The following is a 20,500-nucleotide window of genomic DNA, read 5'->3' as shown; positions in this document are numbered from 1 at the left end:
CTGGCCCTTTAACAGCTCTTGTGCTTGATTTCTCAAGCTTTGTGTGTCATTAACATTGTATTTCCCAATCCTATTAAAGAACAGAATAGAAAGGGGATTAAAGAATAGATCAGCTGAGAGTGGATATAGGTAATGGTGAAGAGCTCGTGCTTGTCTGTAACTCTCACAGCCCCAGCAGAACATCATTAACTCAATCACAGAGCAAGAGCCTGTAACCCAGTTGCCCTAGCGCTGCACAACCCCTACCCTACCGTGCTCTCTGTCATGGGCTTTCAGTGTTGGGTCAGGGACCCGCTCTCTTACTCTGAGACTGAGGAGTTTCCTGAGGGCTTCTTCTGTTGTATCACAGGTTCGCTGCTAACAGAGGTTGAGAACTGTAGCTCTGATGTGAAAAAAACCATGGGAAAACAAACCGAATCTTTCCTTGCCTGCAAGCATTATCACAAAGAATCAAAATGCTCTTCATTCTCAAAACACACAACTTCCTCACTCCACATCAATTTACCTCCCTTAACAAGGGATCTAAAACAAATTTTAGTTTGAAATTCTTAGAGCTTTAGGCATTTTTTAATTAGACAAGAAATTCCAATTTGTAGTTTGGGGCTGTGAATTTTTGAAAAAACAGAGAGGGGAGTATTTTCCCCCATGCTTTAATGAATCCACTGCACCTGCTGGGCTGAAGTCTTCCCCTAAATCCTTTGGGCTGAGCAGATACATGAAGGATTCTATCCCAAAAGGTATTGAGAAGACTTCACAAGCCAGTGAAAAAGTCAAAGAAAGGTCAGAAAGTGTGATTCTTACTGAAATCTCACTTTTAAGAGAAACAGAGAACACACCTAGTGTAACTGCTGTCTGCACTGCCAGTGGGGGACCAGCCCCTGGACACACTCCTGCCTGCCTCACTCTTGCACGTGCCAAGTGAAAGACTTGGGAAAAACAGGTGACACAACTGCCTAAAGTCATACACACACATTCCCAACTTACTTTCTGGGACTTCCTGCTGGATCAAGTAGTACTGAGCAGAGAAACCGTCTTTAGCCACTGCCAGATCTGTGTGGAAGGTGAGCGAGAGGACGCCAGTGGTTGAGCGGATGTCCGACGGCATCTTAGTGCCACAGTACCTGCCTATCAAGGGGGCGACTGCAAAAGAAAGAGCAGCAAAGGTAACGCCTGCTTTTCCACCAGCCTCCTGGTTCACCAGCAGACTGGCATCACTCAGCAGAGATGCCTCAGCGGGACCGATCGGGATAAAAGAAAGGCTTTGGGGATGGACTATTTTTTATATCCGCTGGCCTGGTGCCATGCAGTGCACCACGCAGAAATATTCACTGCAGCAGGCACTGCTCTGCAATTCCTGGGAAATGCTCCAATCTGCTCTGTTTTTCAGTGTTGGTATGGGGTAGGGAGGTCCTCTCAGCACTGTCCGAACCCACTGCCCTTCCCTGAGGGAACACCAGTGGTATCTTGAAGTGTCCCACGGGGCTTTTCAGATCAGTGGTTACAACAGAGCAGAAGTTAAGGTTTAATGCATGCAGCCTTCTGCAAGTGTACCGTCCCCACAGCTGGCCACGGAGCACCCTGACGGCAGGCTGCATGCTGCAGCTACATCTGAGGTTAGGCACCTTTGGTGCTCAGGCACAGAATGCACAGGTTTGGAGCTTCGTGAGACACCAAGAGAAGCTGAGGAGAGCAGCGCAGCACCCCATGGCTTACCCTGAGGGATGCCATCCCAGATGTCCAGCCAGTCGTACTTGCAGTCTCCTTCCCCTGCCTGCAGCGGGTCGTGCTCGAGGTCGAAGAGCAGGAAGTGGAGGAGGATTTCTGTCTTCGGCTTGGCTATGATGGTGAAGACGCAGTCCAGGTTGTGTGGATACTTGTCAGGGAAACCTGGAGACTCAATAGTGCCGTTGGAAGCAGTGAAGTTTCTGGAGCAGTCCTCAGAGCCTGTAGTGGCAGGAAAAAGCCCACAGCCTTAGCAACGATGCAGCTTAATACCAACAGCTTGTCACACTGTAGAAACCCAATTTTGAGCTTAGAGGGGTTGTGTATTCACTTCTGGAAATGTCCTGTAACCCAAGAGCTGTGTGAATTCCTGCAAGGACCAAGAGGGTGATTTTCAAAGCTGTCCACAGGTGGAGAGACAAGGTCTGTGCGTTCACTGGAGTGGACAGCATGTGTCTAAATCCCTCAGACAGCCCTGCAAACGTAACCCACATGCCACTGCTCATCCCCCTGCCAATTACTCCAAAAACAGGACTAGGAGAGTGATCCCATCCAAAGCCACGGCTGCGATTTGGCAGGCCAGCACCCTGCTGTGTCCCCCACGCCAGTGGTGGTGGCCCTGCTGGGGAAGGGAGGCCATGCCAAGCTGGGCTGGGCTTCCCCTGCCAGCCCTACCTGCTGTCTGCCAGGCTCCCCAAAGGGCGACCTGCTAGCAGACCTGCAGAGGGGCAGACCAGCGTGCAGGGGGCTGCCGTCCATGGTCCTCACTGCCGCGGCTGCCACCCACCGACCGCACTGGCAAAGAGCCAGAGCAGCTCCAGGTCTGATGGAGGAGCCCCTGTTTGGGGAGGGGGCTGCCTGGGAAGGGGCAGAGAGGAGTAATGGGATGCCATCTCTTTGGAAAAATTTGTCCCAAGGGACTTGTCTCCTGCAACGTCTCCCTCTTTGGCATGGACATCTGCACCTCAGTTTCCTCTTGAGAGAATCCGGAAGCACAAATATTTACACAGTGAAAGGGCTCAGGGGAGGGTGCCAATGTCTCCACTGTTAGCTGGAAACTTCTGGAAACCCTCAGGAAGCATGCAGTTAGCCTGCAGAGCCCCAAGTCCCACGCAAAGGATGAGGGGCAGCTCCAGCATATGTTCCCGCTCCATGGCTGTGGCAAGAGTGGGGGTAACGGGGGGCATCTCTGATCTCTGCTGAGAGGAGGAACAGAGCCCTCTTTCTTACAGACTGAGCCATCCACACCAGAAATGCAAGTTATTTCTATCCTTAAGGAAGATCTATGCGTGGCGAGGAGAGCAGACAATGTTGCCTCTTATTTATTGCTGACCTCAGCACTGGCCTCGGCTGCAGCCGGGCCAGCTCCGTGCCCCCTCTCACACAGCCAAGGTGCCTCAGGGTGGCCGGGGAAAGGGGAATTTGTGTCGTATTCATACCACGGTGACTTTGAAACCCCTGTGCTGTGGAGACAGGACAATAGGCAACAGAAATCTGCAGCCTGAAGCTATCAGAGGCAAAAGGGGATGTCAAGAGGCTGCTGGCCACCGCTGCAACCCGGCATTAGCATTCACAAAGGTTTCTGCTTCGGTTTTACTGGGATACTCTCCTTCTCCTCTATAAACCCTTCTGCTCCAGCTCTTCCAGGCAGCATGAGCCTTCCTGGGACTAATGGGAGACTTGTTATTCAATTCAGCATTAACCTACAGGAGTCAGGCCAGCAGCCCGCAGTAATAGCAGGATCCCGGCACTGCATTATGCAGCGCCTAGCTGGAGAGCTACTCAGGAGAGGCTCTTAATTGACTTCCTAATGAAGCAGCCAGCTTTTCTGGTGTGAACCTGTGGGGTAAAACACAGAAGCAAAAAAAAAGGCCAAACACAAATCACAGCATAACGCCGAAAACAGGGATAAGGTTGTACTTCGTTCCAAACAGCTTGAGAGATAAATAGATAAACAGGGAAAATAACACAAGCTCTGAGCTAGGGAGAAAATCAAAGACTAAACCCAGAGTCAGGGACTGTCCTCTAGAGACAGGAGAGAGACATAACTATGTCACTGCATTAGACAACAGCAGTCTCCTCATGTGGGGCTCTTATCGCATTTGGAATCTTTGTCTACAGTTTGGCTGATACCAGCAAACACAACGATTAGGTTTTTTAGAAGGAAGCTGCAGATAATCAACGGGAATCATGCTGGCTTCGGCTGCACGGACCAGCCTGAGAGGAGACTTTGATGCCCAGCGATGGGGAGCTCAGGCCAGCTCTGCCAAACTGACTCATAAAGTGAGCAGCAGGGAGGCTGGACCAGCCAGGGCACGGCTCTTTTGTCAGCCCGCAGACCGCTGACTGATACCCATCAGGGGATTCAAAGACTGGTATGCAGTTGTTTGTATGCAGATTGCTCCTCTCTCACACCGCGATAAGGGAAATTTAGCACAAGGTGTGGAACTAAATGCTCAGATGAAACGAGTTGGTTTTTTAGGTCACCTTTAAGAAAGAAAGAAGCTGCAGCCATATTGCCTTTACTGATGTGGACGATTACAATCTGATGACCTTTAAAGCTGGTGACACCCTTGCTGGCTATGCTGACAGCTCAGAAGGAAACTTTGCCCGTGCCTGCCTGCAAACAAAAGGCAGGGTTTGCTGGTACTGCGGTGGCACGGCAGCCAGTGCTGCCCACTGCCCTCCCTGGGAGCCCTGGTGGGCGGGTGGGCTGGGGGTGCTCCTGGATCACAAACTCATCCCCGCTCCCAGGCCAAAACCTGCCTTACCAGGCTGGATTTTGTGGGCTGTGGCTGGAAGAAAGCATGGTTATTTCTGGAGAGGATGGCTGCCTGCGGGGGGTGGTGGTCGTGAAAGAAGCCCCAACACCACTTGAGACCTGAAGGCAGCTCTGCATGGACCTACATCAAGGGACACAAACTCGGCTCCAGCCTCCATCCAACATCTGCTCTCCTCCAGAGAAGCCTTTGCTTCCTCTCCCTCCCTGCCAGCAGCAACAAAACCTCCTTTTCCCATGAATTTGGCCCCTTGCTGGCTCCCACCCAGGCAGACGTGGTTCCTGCCTGCCATCCCTTCCCACTGCCACACTCAGTCTGACCTGGCCACCTCAGCCAGCTGGGCCACCCACATCGCCCATGCCCCGACTCAAGGCATGGACCCGATGTGAGGACAAGCACAGCCCAGCGCAGTCTGCTGGGCTCAGAGGGGGTGTACACAGGGAGCGAGGGGCAAGGGAGGCTGAGGTGGGTCAGCAGTCTTCCACCTGAACACAGGCATTCTTTGCCATCCTCCATGCTGGCAAGTGGCCTCAGCAAACCCCAATAGCCAGATGAACCACTAAACTCTTTCAGGACTAATCTGCACCCTAACCGTTAACAAATAGCAGTGGTGAGCTGGTTGCACCACACAGCTTAATGGCTGGTTACACAGCCCAGGCAACCACCGGCAACAGCCCTTTCCTCAGCTACCTGAACCTCTAGACATCTCCTGTCCTCACCATTTCACAATGAATTTGGGGAGTCCCATTCCCATCCTTCTGCAGCAGGGCCTCCACATTCACATCTACTTGCTGCCTGCACACCTCTGCCTGCTGCACAGCTGGGCCGGAGCCCCTGGTGCTTGTGCTCCCTGCCTTCCCTTTGAAGAAGCTGGATGAGTGACCCTGTTGTGCTCCTTTCTGGTTCTTCATCAGGCACGGGAATGTTTTTCATGCTGGATGCAATGATGTGACAGCCACATCTGTGATTTCTTCCAACACACCACCAAAAGAATGTGGGCACAGGGCAGGCGCCTGCATCCCCAAGCAAAACACACTCTTGTTCCCTCAGCATGCAGGCACACCTCTCTCACTCACATACACACAGCACGCACAGAGTGGGTTTTATTTTCTCAAGCCTCCTTCTTCCCAGACACACAATTCTGGCAAATATTTAGACAGAAATACTATTAAAAGGCCTTTGAGCAGGTTTTCCTTTCCTCAATAATAGTTTGGTATTAAACAGAATCATGAATAGTTCCTCTTATATCTGCCTGGAAAGGCGCTGTCTCAGCCCTTGACAGCACTGCTGACAGCAGTCCCTTGAAAACCAGCGCTCCCCAGTTACAAACCCCACTTCAAGGGAGAGAAAATACAGTGTCATTGATCAGCCCAGAATCACAACTCCACAGGAGGGGGAGCTCCACACGCTCCTAACGGAGGGACAATCCCCACTTAGCCCTAACAAGCTCCACACATGCCAGGGAGAAATTATATACGTCTCTAGTCCTTGAATACAAGACAGCATTTAACGAGGAACTCTGCTTTTGATGCCGCACTGTGATCCAAAAATGCACTATCATGCACCAGTAATATCTTTTACCTTCTTGGAAATATGATGCAACAGACTTGCTTAAATTAAAAAAAAAAAAAAAAAAGAAGAGCGAGCTCTCTCTGGACAAAATGCTAAAAATCACATTGAAAAGGTGGCCAAAGACACCGCCTTGTGAAGATCATCGTGGCAAACAGCCTGGGAGACAGGCACTGACTCAGACACTCACCTGTCTTATAGATCTCGTAGCGCAGGGAAAAGCCGGCACCTTGCCGTGCGTAGTCCGAGGTGAACTTGATATACAGAGAGGGGCCAGAAGAGATGATGGTAGGAGGTGCTATGTTCCCACAGTGCTTGCCCAGCAGGTCTGCCGCTTCACTGTCCCCATCTCGGATCTCGATGTAATCGTACCTGTGGAGGCAGGTGAAAAGGCAGTAAAACCATCTGTCAGAGAGACGTTTCAGGATGCCAGGAACAAACACAAAACACTTCTTTATATCTGCATACTTCACAGAACATCTTCCAGACATGTACCTGGGACTCTGTCACTCAAACCACACCACACACCCCCCAATATCTTTTTTCCCTTTTGTCCAGCTACATTTAAGTCCCTTCCTCTGTCACTCCTCATATGATTAATTTATTTCACCCACATCAACTTCGGAGCCAACATGCAAAATTTAGGGGACAATTTACCTTCATTTCCACAAGATTCCTTTGGCATGGGAGAAGTTCAGAGACAGCTCTTCTGGGGCTGCTCTCCTTCCCTTCCCTCTCTCCTTAAGTGCCATCCACTCAGCTTATTCCACCATCCAGGTGGGATTTGGCCAAGCACGCACCAAGCATTAAACAAACAGTCACTGTTCAATCCATGTGAGAGGGTAGCTATTTTGTGCGCTGACACCACACCGGTCCTTTAACAAGCGTGGCCAGTACACACACGTAGCACTTGGACAGTAATACTGATCCTCTTCTGTTAAGTGCTAACAAATGAGAAGAAGTGCTGCGTAAGAGCTGGGTAACTACATTCACTATTGCCTGATCCTTGTACATCCTGTAACCATAACCTGCCTTTGCTAAACCCTACCTGGAGATGTCCCACCTGCCCACTGGCATGGCTCCTGGACATCTGAATGGTCTGGGGGAGGAATATGTTGGGTTGGAAGAGTTGCTTCCTGGTGCAAAGACAAAAGTTTGTTCCAAAGTCTGGCTGAAAGGTGAACCTCCCACAGATTCCTTCATATTTTCTAGGCCATGACTAATGGCAAGGTAGTATCGGGCTCTATGTGCTGTGAAGATACAAACAGCTTTTATGTGAACATCTTGTTCTTCAGCTGCTTCCTAACACCCGCGCTCTCCCGCCCCTCTTCTCCTCTCTGGCCAGCACGCTGCTATTTACAGAAACTGCCCATCTCTCTCCCACTGTTTATTCGCTTTGTATCAACCTGTTTGAACAACATGCTACAGCTCTTCTCATGGGGCCAGAGAGGGAAAAAGCATTTCCAGGCTGCCAGAAATCTGCCTCTCTTCTCTGTCACAAGATCTCCTGTTTGGGAATGGAGAGTTGAAAGGAGAAGTAGCTTGCTGGATACAGAATGATCCTCATGTGACTCATTCCTGTTCTGCAAAACACACATCAGCAGGCAACAACCTCAAAACAAACTTACAGGGACTGAGTGTGCTCCTCCACAAAGAAAGATGGCCCGGACGGCTTTGGTTGCACTCCTTTCTGGGACTAAATCAGGCTGAGAGCCAGAAGCAAAAATGCCTGCAGATAAAATCCTGTCTACGCTGGACCAAGCACTCAGCTTAGCTGCAATCACCCAGCCTTTAACTTCATTACAGGCTCAATTGGCTTGGCCAAGGTGAAATCCAAGCGGTCTTGAGAAGAGGCACTCGCACAGGAAGAGCACTTGGCTTAGCTGGTAGGTAGACACGCAGCAATGTAAATGAAGATCTGCTCCCTCTGCTCCCCTCAGCTCTGCGTAGCTCCCTATCACCTTGTGACCCCTTATTACCCTGACACCGTCCAGCAGCACCCTGCATGACCCCACTAATGTCCATCATGTGTGGCTTGATCCCACCATTTCTCCAGGGAGGAGGAACATAGAGGGCAGTGTTATTGCTTCTTTTAAGTAGAATTTTTTCCTCCTTGTTTGTCTATTTGTTTAAAGTAGCACTGAGCAAACAGCAGGGACATTTTGTTCTCTAAATAACTACTTGCTCTCAGTGTGCTTGCAGTCCTTCCACATCTGAAGTACACATCTGTGCCGCAGGACTACCGGCTACTAGTGAAATTGTGAATATGTGGCAAAAAATTAATTTGGCAAAAACATGAATGTTGGCAAAACACACTTCATGGAGCGGATTGTAAAAGCTGCCATTTGCATGGCACAGGCAGAGGTTAGCTGCATCTCAGGGAAACACATCTGTTTGTCTCCTCGTGGGGTTATAACTCGCCAACACAGTACGTGGCCCCAACTACTTGACTGTAATGATCACAGCTTCTGCTGTAGCCAACACACCAGACATCCCACCAGCGCTGTCCACATGGCTCCTCAAACCACCCAGTGCTGTAGGAGCCCTGGCAATTTCAGAAGCAAATTCTGGACCAAGAAATATTTGGTTATTGAATGGGTGAATAACTTCCAATAATACATACAATTTGGGAATATTGCAATCTGCTCATGGGCAATCTGCAAATGGAAAATTAAAAGAATGAATCTAGTAAGTAAATCATCAGGAAATATTTGCCTCTCTGAATTAAACCCTGTTTTGCTTCATCCATGCATCTAACTGAGCTTTCTCCTACTGGAGCTAATCCTTAATAAATCAAATGTTACAAACAACCAAAAAAGCCCCTAGGAGAAGGTCAGGGAATCATTTTTGCCAAATGTAAAATGAATATAAATGCATAAGAGTTTTCTTCCCTAGCTAAAAAATCTTGGCCCAAGCCCTCTGCTCTTTATATGGCAAAACTCTCTTGTCTTCAGGTCATATAAACAGTGCGAACTGGGAGAGTATTGCACTCAGGAGATAAGTCCTGTCCAGATGAGCAGGAGCACCTACTTCCTCTCCAACACAGCAATTAAGTTTTAGGCTTTCAAAATGAAACACCAAACACGTCCGGTCCAAACCGTGAAACTTTTGAACTTCAGCAAGAACACCAGCTAATCCCCATTGCAGAGTCTTTTGGCATCATGTGCTTCAGTCATATCCATGCTTTGGCCCACAATAAAACAAGCTGATAAATCCTATTCTTCTCACGTTGGGTCACTGGCCATGTTAAAATCTGGTTTGGCCAGACCTTTGCTTCTGTTGAGCTTAAGCATGGTTTCCAGACTTTGTTCTTCCCGTGTGAAAAACAAGAAGAAAAATTGGAAGGAAGAAAACCCAACCCAGGGGATGCTTTCGACTCTAACCATTTCATTTCCAGATAATTACAGAGTAGGGCACAGCTGGGTGGGACACATTTAAGCAGCGATAGCATTCAAACTGTCTTGACCAGTGCTCAGAAATTTGCATTTCACTCATATAACCAAATCCATTGTTTCAGTCAGTGTGCACCAACATCCTTGTGGGCTGACCTCTGGTATTACCTCCACTGGGCAAGCTGCCATCTCCAAGCACATTTCATGGCCACTTCTCCCCATCTAGGCACTGCTCCAATGAGCCAACCATAAATATGCGAGGGCAGGGTGCAGCATCTGTAACCCACAAGTATACTCAATGGATTAACCAAGTCTTCTTGCAGGGAAGGTGACCGCAGTTGGCTGTTCCTCCAGCGGCAGGATATTTTCAGCTGTTGCTTAAGCGGAAAGGCCAGCCAGTAGGTTTGAAACCACCTCAAACAGAGGCTTCCACCAGGGACTTTCAAGGCAGGGAGGCAAAGCTGAAGTGCTTTTAACTGCCCAGACAATGGGGAGGGGTGAGAAAGGAGGGAAATGCATTGCTTAAACACTTTTCTTGGAGCTGTTTAACAGAATTAAACAGAAAACGTACAATGCTTACAAATATTGCTGCATTTTTATTAAAGATTTCCAGTAGAAAGTGCTTTGCTGATATTAAGAGAGCTTTTATAAACTAATTATAAAGCACTTCTAATGCCTGTATTACTCGTGCTTCCTTGCTTGCTTTTTCCTCCAGTCAACCCTCTGTGCTTCCCAGTCTTTCCTTTCTATTTTCCCTAAGTCATTTTGCTGCTGGCTCTCCAAACAAGACTGCAAGGCACAATAAAGGCAAACAAGCCCCAATCGCAGTGATTACGAGAAGACCTCCACCTTTTCAGTCCTTTTCTGTTATGAAATAGCTAATCTGCTCCCTGGCCATTTAGCTGTGCTCCACCATCCCCAGAGGCCAGCACAGACCTCCCAGGTGCCCACCCAGGCACCGGTGAGCTCCAGAAATGCTGTGACCCACCAGAGAGCCTGCACCATTCCTCTGGGTGCTCCTTTTCTGAGGCACACAACTCAGCACAAAGCACGGTTTTGGGACTTGTACTGCTCCACACATAACCAACAAACCTATTGCCCCTCAGCCCCAGGTCAAAGAGATGCTGAGTCTTTCCCCAAAGAAGCATACTGCAAGGACATTACGGGGACATGAGCTTAGGATGGAAATACGATAAATCATTTATATGCTCACAGCCATACTATGAGTCCTCCCAAGACATAAACTTGTGCAAGCCTTGCTTCAAAGCCTGAGGAGAGCTGGCTCCCCCGACCAAGCTCTGACCTAGCTGGCAGCTTTCTCAGTCTCTTCCCCGAGTTATGATTTGGAGTAGGTGAGGGCTCGCGCAGAGCTAAGCCTGGTTTCCAGTGCTTGCCAGGGCTGGAGAGAGTTGCAGGCCTCTAACCTGAACTTCCCCAATGTTTAATTTGGAGCTGTTATTTATAGGCATTTCCATGGGGCTCATGACTGCACCTGGCCAACAGTAATGATGGGATCCTCATGAGACCCTGGGAGGTGGGAAGACAGAGAGGAGCAGTGGCTGGGCCAAGGTCACACAGGAAGTTTGCAGCACAGCCGAGAACAGAAGCCAGCCTTGATTAGACAGATTATATTATATTGAAGGAGTCTGGCCTAGGTAGGCAGAGAGACAAATAGGTACTGACTGCATGCCAACAGCCCTAAATTTGGGAATGCCCAGTGTTGACTCGAGCCTTCGAGACCTCTGGTCTGCTTGAACCATATGTTATGGTGTCTCAAATGCATCTGCTGAGAATAGGAAGAGAAAGTGCGATTCTAGTGAAGTTCAGCAGGCGTTAATACTCTGCGGGTAGCTGGGGGAAGGCATGGGGAAATTGCTTAGCCACTATGGCAGCTGGTAAATGCAATTGTTCCCTTTGAAAGGGTGGTGAGTGGTTTGTTTCTCATAAATTGTTATATAAAATGTAAGGTTTTTTAAACATGATCTAAGAAAAAGCTGTTTGTTAGAAATTAAATGGCAGCTGCAGTATAAAGATGGTTAAGAAATGGTGAACCAGCAGCTCTGTGCTTGTTTTGCAATCAAGGGACGGCTAGAATTAATGTCCACTACATGCTAGCTGGCTTAGTCGATTTTTCTGTGTCACCACCCATCTTCATGCTCTTTCATACACCACCTTCAAACCAAATCCTTATTTCATGGGTGGTTACATTGTGAAAGACAGTAGAACTTTTCTGTGATGTTTATATAATCTTAAGCAACTGCAGGACATAAGCTTCAAAGGTTAAATTGCTGCAGAAGCTCCTGGGGATTTTTAAATGTTGCAGGGTTTTTTTTATAGCCATGATAGCAGAGGCAAGCACCTCTGCTGTCTGATGAAACAAGAGCAATGAAGTTTGATCTTAGCTGCCAGCCCTTAATCAGAGTAATTAATTATAAATACAGCAGATGAATTGGATTCTCCTTTGACTTGAACTGGTTTTACACATGTGTAACTCATCATTTTAAGGGTAATCACTCCTAATTTATCCTGGGGTGAGAAGAGAATCAGTCCTCATAGACACAGATCCTGATACAGATTTGTGCCCAGACCTTAAGCTTGTATCATATCTAGCTTTAGCCAACTAAACCTCCTCTCCTCTCAGTGGAAGATGACAACTCACAGCCATCTCAGGATGGGGTTAATCGTTCTTCTGCACTGATGACAGAGGTAGTTTAAATCCCTCTTGCTGACCAGACCTGGCCTTTAGGTGGCTGAATGTAGAAGCAATGAATCTGGTCTCAGTCTGCAGCTTGTGGGGCCGTGTTTGCCCACGGTAAGGTAAAAGATGCTCCCAGAGCAGGCAGAGCTTGCCCTTGTTTTGCCCTGATGGAAATAACTGCCCCTGGCGACAGCAGAGAGAAATAGGCTATCATTGCTCTGAATCTGAAGGGACCTCACTGGATTTCAGTGACTAAAATGACCAAAATGGAATGGCAGCAGGGAAAGAGCCAAGCCGGGGGGCGGAGGGGCATAATTGCTTACGATTTCTCGGAAGCTTGTTTTGAATTTGTTCCATCCAATTACATCTTGTGTAATCACAGAATTGTGGGGTTTTGTAATCATTCCACTGTACTTTGGATTACTTTCTTATCCCCTCAAAAATCTGACCAGAATTTCTGAGAAATGAGAAAAATCCAGTCATCCAGTCAAAAAAAAAAAGAAAAAGAAAAAAAAGAGACAGAGAGGGAGAGAAAATAACCCTAACAGATTGCAAAACTTCTTCAAAAATGCCTTGAAGACAAAAAATGGAAACTACAAATAGCCTCTATTTATACTCCTTGGGTTGTTTTCACCCCTGTACAAGCACCGCTGATGGGAAAAGTCTTTCAGCAGTTACTGTTAACTTATGTGGGGAGAAAAAAAAAAAAGGTAGCCAAAATACATCTTGCAAAGGGAAGAATAAAACATAGCTGCAAACTGCTCCTGTGGCAAGTTCTGATTCAGGAGGAAATTTCAGCTCCTAGCATGCTGCATGCTGCTGCCCCCCCTGAGACGGGAGAGCAAAAGGCTCCCCCGCGCTTTGCTGTTCATCCTCGGGCTGCCTTCTTCAAGCTGTGTTGCCAGATCGCTACGGAAAGGCGCGTTGGAGTAGAGAAGTGCTCTCATCTGGGGCATGTCTGGAAAACCGTTCATTATATAAGAAAACAAGATGTGCTAATGTGCACTTTAGGGGTTTTCTGCAGGCTGTTGTTCAGGAGTTACACATGGCTGTTTAATTTTATTTCTGCCTCCAAAACCATCTCTATAAATTCCTCACCCTTCTATCTTTAGCTAAAGGGGTCTTTAGTTGCAAGATGTCTTTGGTATTTTTCGGGGGGGGGGGAATCATGGTGAAACCAGGAATAAAATATATAAAGCATGTTAAGAATAGCCACCCTTCCCATGGCATTATGCCTTCTGTTGCTGCTTTAAGGGAACTGAAGCAACTCACAACCCTTTCATACCCCAAAATGCAGGACACTTGAGAAACTGCATTTGCACTTTCCTCCTTCTGCTACAATCCATCTGTGGAAAAAATTAGACTTTGGTTTCTATGTCATTTTACTGTCACCACTCACAGGCAGTTGATCACTAACAGAAAGAAAAAAAATATATAATAAAAGGTAATAACCACATGAGGAAAATTTACTGCTGAAAAGCAGCAAAGCAGGCAGAAGGTGTGTGTGGGGGGCGAATGCTCACTTTGCAGTGGGGGGAACAGGTGAACAGGCTCCCATTTCCTGGTGGGATCCAGTGCCCGACAGCCCAGGCAATAGATGGAGACCAGTTTGGGCCAGGCTGGCCCTGAGGGCTCAAGGTCTGGGGACTGGCGGGCAGGTGCTGATGAGGATTAGGGCACCCTCACATGCTCTGCTGTGCCAGCCCTCTTCCCAGAGGAAAACACCCTCCACCCTCCACAGCGGTAGCAAGGGACATCCCCTTGCACCTCGTGCAGTGCCAGTCATGGCCTTAGACACAACATGCCACGAGGAACGAAAGAGCTGGTAATAACTGGGATCAGAAAGGGAGCTTTGCAGCTCGGCTTTGCACATGTCACTCATTTGCACTGGCCTTTTTCAGCACAAACCCGAAACAAACACCTCATTAAGCACCAGTTGTATAAAGGAGGTTGCAAGGACAGAGCCCTGACCAGCCCACCCTCGCGCTCCTGGCTGCCTGCATCCCTTGTTAATGACGGATGGTCACCCCGGGACCGGCTCACCATGGGACGGCTTTCTGACCCCGCAGTTTCTCAGACACAGCCTGTTCACAGCCCAGCTCCTGCCTTTAGCCGATGCACTAGTAAGCAAAGCTTTGCTGCCAAGGCTGGCCTTCAGCCTCCGCTGTTCGGGCACTTCCACAACAACCCAACCGTGCTGGCTTGTAGTAAGAGCCGCTTCTGGGGCAAACAGCACACCAAACCTGCCTGATCCCTCCTTGCATGCAGCATCTCCTACTCCATTCTGCCCCCAAAACACAGGCGTTCGCAGCTCAACAGCCATCTGAACTGAGTCTCACCAAGGCTCTGAGCACCACCAATGCCTGGACGAGGGCGAGTGCTGTGCCGTGCACACATCATGCCCTGCTGTGCGTTCACAGCAGTGGTGGCCTCCCACCCAGGTCTCAGAGGCAGCAGTATCTGCCTGGGGGTGTGGGAGGAATTAGCCGCTTGTGGGGGCTGGTCGAAAGCTCAGCCCTGCCTGGGACAGCAGGCTGGAGAGACAGCCATGCCGAGATGGAAGAGGGAGACCGAGACGAGGGAGTGGACTGCTGCATGAAGCTGGTGGATGCCTTTTCTCCTTAATGCGCTCTAGGAACAGGGGGATGGGAGCATCCCTGTTTCTCCCACAAACGAGGGCCCTGCCACTGCTTTTTTCAGAAAGATTTTCTTTGAAGCAACCCTTTGTGTCACCCTCTTGCTCAGCAGCGGCGGTGCGTCTGCTTTGTCCTGCCAGCTCAGCCATGGAGTGTTTACAAGCCTCCCTCACCCTTCCAGGCTGTGGTTCAGCTCCATTGACACTGAAGGCAACAGACTCCTCTCTCGGTGTGTGATGAATCAATTACTTCCTCTGACACTCTATTACTATAGCCCTTACATCTACAGATTGCAGATGAAAAGACAGGCTGAGAAGGGGGACAGGGAAGGGGAGAGGTCTCCTGAGGTCTCCTTCAATTGAGTTGTTGGACATCTGAAGAAATCCCCATCTGCCATATTTAAAGACACAGAGAGATGTTTTGCTCCTGAACAGCAGAAAAATCAAGAGGGTTTTCACAAAAGAAAACCTAAGAAATCAAATGGGTCAAAAAACTTCAACAAGATGCAGTGAACATAGATCAATGGTGAGTCAGTCCCCTCTGCTGATGGAGATCCCAGACCTTGTTCCTGCCCCTGATTATCAGCCAAACATCAGCATTACCAAAGGCATAACGTGCGAGAGCCATGCGTTACACCTTCCCTTTTTACTGCAAAATAACAATGTAAATGAAACCTCACACCAACGCTCACAAAAGAGGAAGGAAGCTGAGCACATGCCTCAAACTCTCGTGCTGCTGGCCGGGGGGACGGGGGGGGGGGGAGTCCTACGCCTTGTTGGACATCCGTCAACAACCCCAGGTCTGAGAGTTCCCTGGAGGTTTCTAATCCACTGAGCACTTCCCCTACAAACACCCTGTATGCGGCACAGCCTCGGCAGGCACGGAGCTGAGCACAGGGGCTCTCCCACTGCCAGCGGTGAATGCTGCCTGTCTCAGCAAAGGGGGACCCCACCTCAAAAATCAGGGGCGCGCCCTTCCTCACGCTGACTGCAATGTCTTCTGTACCTCTGCAAGAAGTGACGTCTGGGGCAGCCACAGCACACCCACAGAGGGGCTGCCCTACCAGTTTCTGTGCCATTTGTAACAGGACTAAGTCTTTGGCATAGGATTTCTGCTGTCAGACCTCACTGCTTCAGGCTCTGCTTCTAGCAATTTATTAAACACTAACGTCTCCATATCTGACCCAGTGCTATTTAAAACCACCACCATACCACCGGACTGTGATTTCTCAGCAACGCTGTATGTAGATCCCAGAACTCCCTGGGATTCGGAGGGGGAGAACACAACAAAACCCCCCAGGTTATTCACTCTTTCTACTGATCTACTGATCTACTTGCTAAGCCAGCATAAGGAAGGCTTTCTAAGGTGTGTTTGAACTGATCTATCAAAGACAGTTGCTGAAAACATCCTAGCTGTGATTAGTGGACCATGACTGCTATTAACTTATAAGGAATTCCAGGATCACCAGACTGTGGTTTGCAACATATTATTACATTGCCATTCCACGGTGGTGTGCAGCCGCTTGATTTAAAGAAGACTCAGAACTAGTCTCAGACTAAAAACTAACCTCCCCCAATTCTTTCAAATAAGCTCTAGCCAAAAGCAACCAGAAATTTCTTCTGTTTTCAGTCTGCTCTTTGCAGTCTGTTCTTTTTATTTCGCATTCATATTTAATTGCAGAATTCACACCCAGCCAGAAAAGGCTGGGAACGAACCAATCGTCGTCTGCAGCGCTCTGACCTGCTCCTGTGTGATGCGGCTACGCAGCAGCCTTTGGAGGGGAGTGTGCAATGCACGGTTGCTATCTAGACTGGGTTTTATGCCTGCAGATGCCCAGGTCTTCTCTTCTTTATAGGCCGGGGAATTTAAAGTGATTTGCCAGAGCAGCAACAGTAAATCAATACCAGGGAAGGGGAAGAACCCAAATCTCACAACTCCCAGCCCTGATACTGCTGGCGAGTCTGCCACTCCCCTGTTGCAGCCTGACAATAGGGATGATATCCATTAAAAAGGCTGCGTGTAGCTAAGGCAAACAGTTGCTCATTAAAAGCCTAAACCAGTTCCTATGGAAATCAAGGTAAAACCTCCCACTGCCTTTGCTGGGCTTTATGTCTGGTCATTAACAAAAAAAGGGTAATTTTTTAAAATAACATTCTAGCACTCTCCTTACATTCACTAAGCCACCTGACTCCCGCATCCAGACAGCAACACCGTGACACGGAAGAGCACTGCTAACCCTGCTGTGTGATGCAAAAAAGTGACTGAGACTCATATCCCCACAGACATTTAGGCTCCCAAGACCCACTTGTTTGGGATGAGCCTCTGTGAATGGCGTCACCTGGTGTCACCCAGTGAACCGGAGCACTGTTGCAAGGACAGCCAAGGGCCTTGGGCTCTTTGCTGAAAGCACGAGCATCTCAACACCGTGGTTATCATCAGGCCGTTTCAATGGGATTGCTCTACTACTGTCCTGTGGCACCCGCGCTAAGCAGGGTCAGCGAACGTGCAAGGGGCTTAGAGCTGGAGCATGGCTAGCACTGCACGCTCACAAAGGACGCAGCTTCTGACACTTTTAGCTGGATCCTGAACCCGGTTAGTGAGAAGTCATCACAGCCAGCCCTGTGCTTGCTTCCTTCCCAGATGCTGCGGGGGACCTGCCTCCCTCCCTCGCTGGCAAGAGAGGCTGAGTAAGAGTACACTACCACCTCCTCCTCCTCGCTAGCAGGAAGGAGGGGGAGAGGTCTCTGTCTCTAATGCTATTGTTCCCAATGTCACCAGCTGGCCCTCAATTTGTCACCATGCCAGCAGGAAACAAGGTGCAAAACCAGATCTGACTCCTACGCACTGGATATTGGTGAGCCGGCGGGATGTAGGAGACCCCAGGAGAGTGCCTTTGGGGCCATCACCTTTTGCAGAGCCTGGACTTGGCCTGTTCCCCCCAGGGAGAGGCTACGGGGCGTGGGGAAGCACAACGGCGGAGCTGAGCTTTCACAGCTCTGTGGATGGGCAGCAGAGAAGAGAGATGTGAACAACCTTGAGCTGTTAACTCATGTCCTGGTCTAATGCTGTCACAGCTAACCCATTCGTTGATGTTTCATTTTGGAAAATGATCTGGGCTTGAGGGGAATTGTGAACCATACAGCGGATGCTGGACAGAGTTAAAAAACAGTAGAAGCTCATTTCAAGACAAGTTGAGCTGCAGTGTCATGTTACCCAGACTGAATTATTTCCTGTACGTATGAAATGTTGCTTCTGGCTACCCATGCCACAAATATATGAGCAAGCAAATGCCTTCCTTAACATCTCATCTTTGACTTCCCCTCTCTGTAAAGTTAAGGCTTGACTCCCACACTGTCGCAGGAGATGCAGTCACTTCCCCTTGCATCCCAGCGAAGAAGCCCCCCAAGCCCCGGCATTCTGCAGTGCGCCAAATGTATTCCTCTTTTCTAAGCATTTTCCCAATCTCCAGATGAACTGCATTGTTTCTAAAATGTTTACTAATAAGCTAATTATGCATACTTTCCAAAGCATTTGCTAATTAGCTGTCCATAATTGCTGCCTTGTCTACTCTTAACCTTCACTGATGGAAGGACAGCTTCTTGCAATATTATGCTCTTGTTTGAAGGAGATGGTCAAGAGACCCAGGCTGAATGCTGCAGCCAGCAGCTGTGCCTGTCCGTGGGCACTGGGGCTGGCTGCAGCTCCCCCCGCCGCCTGAGCAAGGGACTTGGGCCAGTGTCTCTGCTGCTCTCTAGGAAGGATGCAGAGCTTTTTTGTTCTAGTGCCCAGCTTCCTGGAAGCACAGGAGATGGCCACGCTGCCATAAGAGGCCTTCACTGGCTAGGCAAGCCCGTGTGCTTCACCCTTTGTACTGTGGCCCAGGAACACCAGCATGTTACTGCCAGTGTCCCCTGGCAGGCAGTGCTCTGCGAGACGGGTGCTGGCAGTGTGGCACCTTCCCTTGCCAAACCTCGGTCCCCTCTACCCTTCAGGCTGGGAGCAGGGGCATCTCCTGCCATGTCTGCCTGGTATCCAGCACACACCAGGATGCTGAACTTGGTTCAAAGCTCTTGGCACCATCGTGACACTTATGAGGTCATAGTGACAACTGCATAAATTTCCTCATTATGGTGGCCCCAGTTCCCGTTTCTGCAAGCCCCCAGGGCTTGACATGGGGAGCCAAAGTCAGGAAGAAGAGCCTGACTGCAGCTCTGGGCCGTCTCCAATTTGCCAGCTCCTGCCTGTTTTTGAAGCCCCAGGCCCCTGTCTCCAGAGACCTTTGCCAGCATTTGGCATGTGCCACCAGAGGGGGCTACGAGCCACTGCAGCAGCCCCCCAAATCCTCCCCAAGCAGGGATATCCCACCGATTGCAACCCAGTTGCAGCGCGTATTGGAAAGGGCTACAAAAAACCCCGCTGACATGGTCTGATTATCAGTCAGGCTTTTTTCTTTTTTTAAATAACGTTCCTCTGGTGCAGATGTCATGACTCAGCTGAAAGATCTTCTGCTTGCAGAGGGAGCATGAGCCTGTCCGCTGCAGTCTAGAGGGAGCGTGCCTCTGCCGTGAGTGTACAGCAACGTCCTGGCACTCAACGGCACCTCTGCCCAGCCTAATCCTCTGCCAGAGTCAGCCGAGTGCGGCCGGGGATGGCAGGGTCAGTAGCCAATCTTGGGAGGGAGCTTTTAATGGTCCAAAGAGAAACCTAGCAGCAGGAGGGCGGCCCACATGGAAAAGGTGGTTATAAATGCAGTGATTCACAAACAGATGAGGCTTCTGACTTGGATTTTCCGAGCAAGTGGTGCAGACAGAACAGCGACATGGCAATTAGGAAGGAGTGGGCAGCTCAGCTACGTGACTCTGCGAGCCGGGGGACAGCCACCCCTTATTGCACACCTATTGCGAACCGTTCAGGTCACTCCTGGGATCACAAAATAAACGCTGCCAGGCACAAGGCTGCCCAGCTACCGCCATGCCATGCGGCGAGTGGAAACATTTCGCCACAGCAGCAGCAGCGTGCTCTTTTCCACTGGATGCCACTTCCCTGTTCAGAGAGCAGATACCGACTGTGCAGGGCCGCAGTGCCCGAGCAACAGCTGCGCTCGCAGCACGGAGAGGAAGAAACGGCGAGCAGACAGGCTGTTACAATTATTTCCGAATAGTTTGGCAGGTCTTTTTTCGGAGCATCAAACTTCCCTTTTGGGTTTGCCATTACCGCTGTGGCCCCATGGCTGCAGGACAGCGTGAACAACCGGGTCCCATGCTTCCTATCACAGCGTGCCCATCCTCCCACAACAGGGATCCCCGTTGCAGAAGAGCCACAACAGGAGGAGGTTGCCAATTTTCTTAACCTGAAGCGCCTTCCCAAAGTAAGGCACTTCCTTGGAGCACGGATGAAGCACAGAGAGAGAAAAAAAAAAATGTTCTGGGGCTTCAGTTACACCAAATTACTCCTTTCATGATGGTGTGGGCAGTTACTTCTTAATGCAGCTGAACGCAGCCAAAAAATAAAAGCCCAGATGTGCATCCAGGAAAACAATAGCAACAATCAGAACTGAGCAGCCACCCCTGCCTGCCACCTCTGGGCTCCGTCCCCAGCTGATGCTCCCGCTGCCAGGCAGGGAGGGCTGGCTGCTGAAGCCGCTCTTGGCAGCCAGCTCTCACTCCGGCGGTCGGGACAGCACCAGGTACGCAGGCCCTTTCC

General features: G+C 49.6%; 1 protein-coding gene across 7 annotated transcripts in view; it reads right to left on the bottom strand.

The window, feature by feature from the left end:
- Positions 1 to 20,500, bottom strand: part of NRP2 (neuropilin 2) — an 89,038-nt gene that overhangs the window by 54,119 nt on the left and 14,419 nt on the right. For all 7 annotated transcript variants that reach the window (XM_054829636.1, XM_054829639.1, XM_054829637.1 and 4 more), the window contains exons 3-5: positions 6,262 to 6,443; positions 1,714 to 1,944; positions 985 to 1,140 (exon numbers count right to left, since the gene is read on the bottom strand). In XM_054829636.1, coding sequence (XP_054685611.1) covers positions 985 to 1,140; positions 1,714 to 1,944; positions 6,262 to 6,443 — 569 coding nt within the window. The remainder of the gene's footprint in view (positions 1 to 984; positions 1,141 to 1,713; positions 1,945 to 6,261; positions 6,444 to 20,500) is intronic.

This window comes from Grus americana, chromosome 6 (assembly GCF_028858705.1).
Source record: "Grus americana isolate bGruAme1 chromosome 6, bGruAme1.mat, whole genome shotgun sequence".
NCBI classification, from domain to species: Eukaryota; Metazoa; Chordata; class Aves; order Gruiformes; family Gruidae; genus Grus; species Grus americana.
The sequence above is the reverse complement of the archived record's forward strand: the minus strand, read 5'-3'. Positions and strand labels throughout refer to the sequence as shown.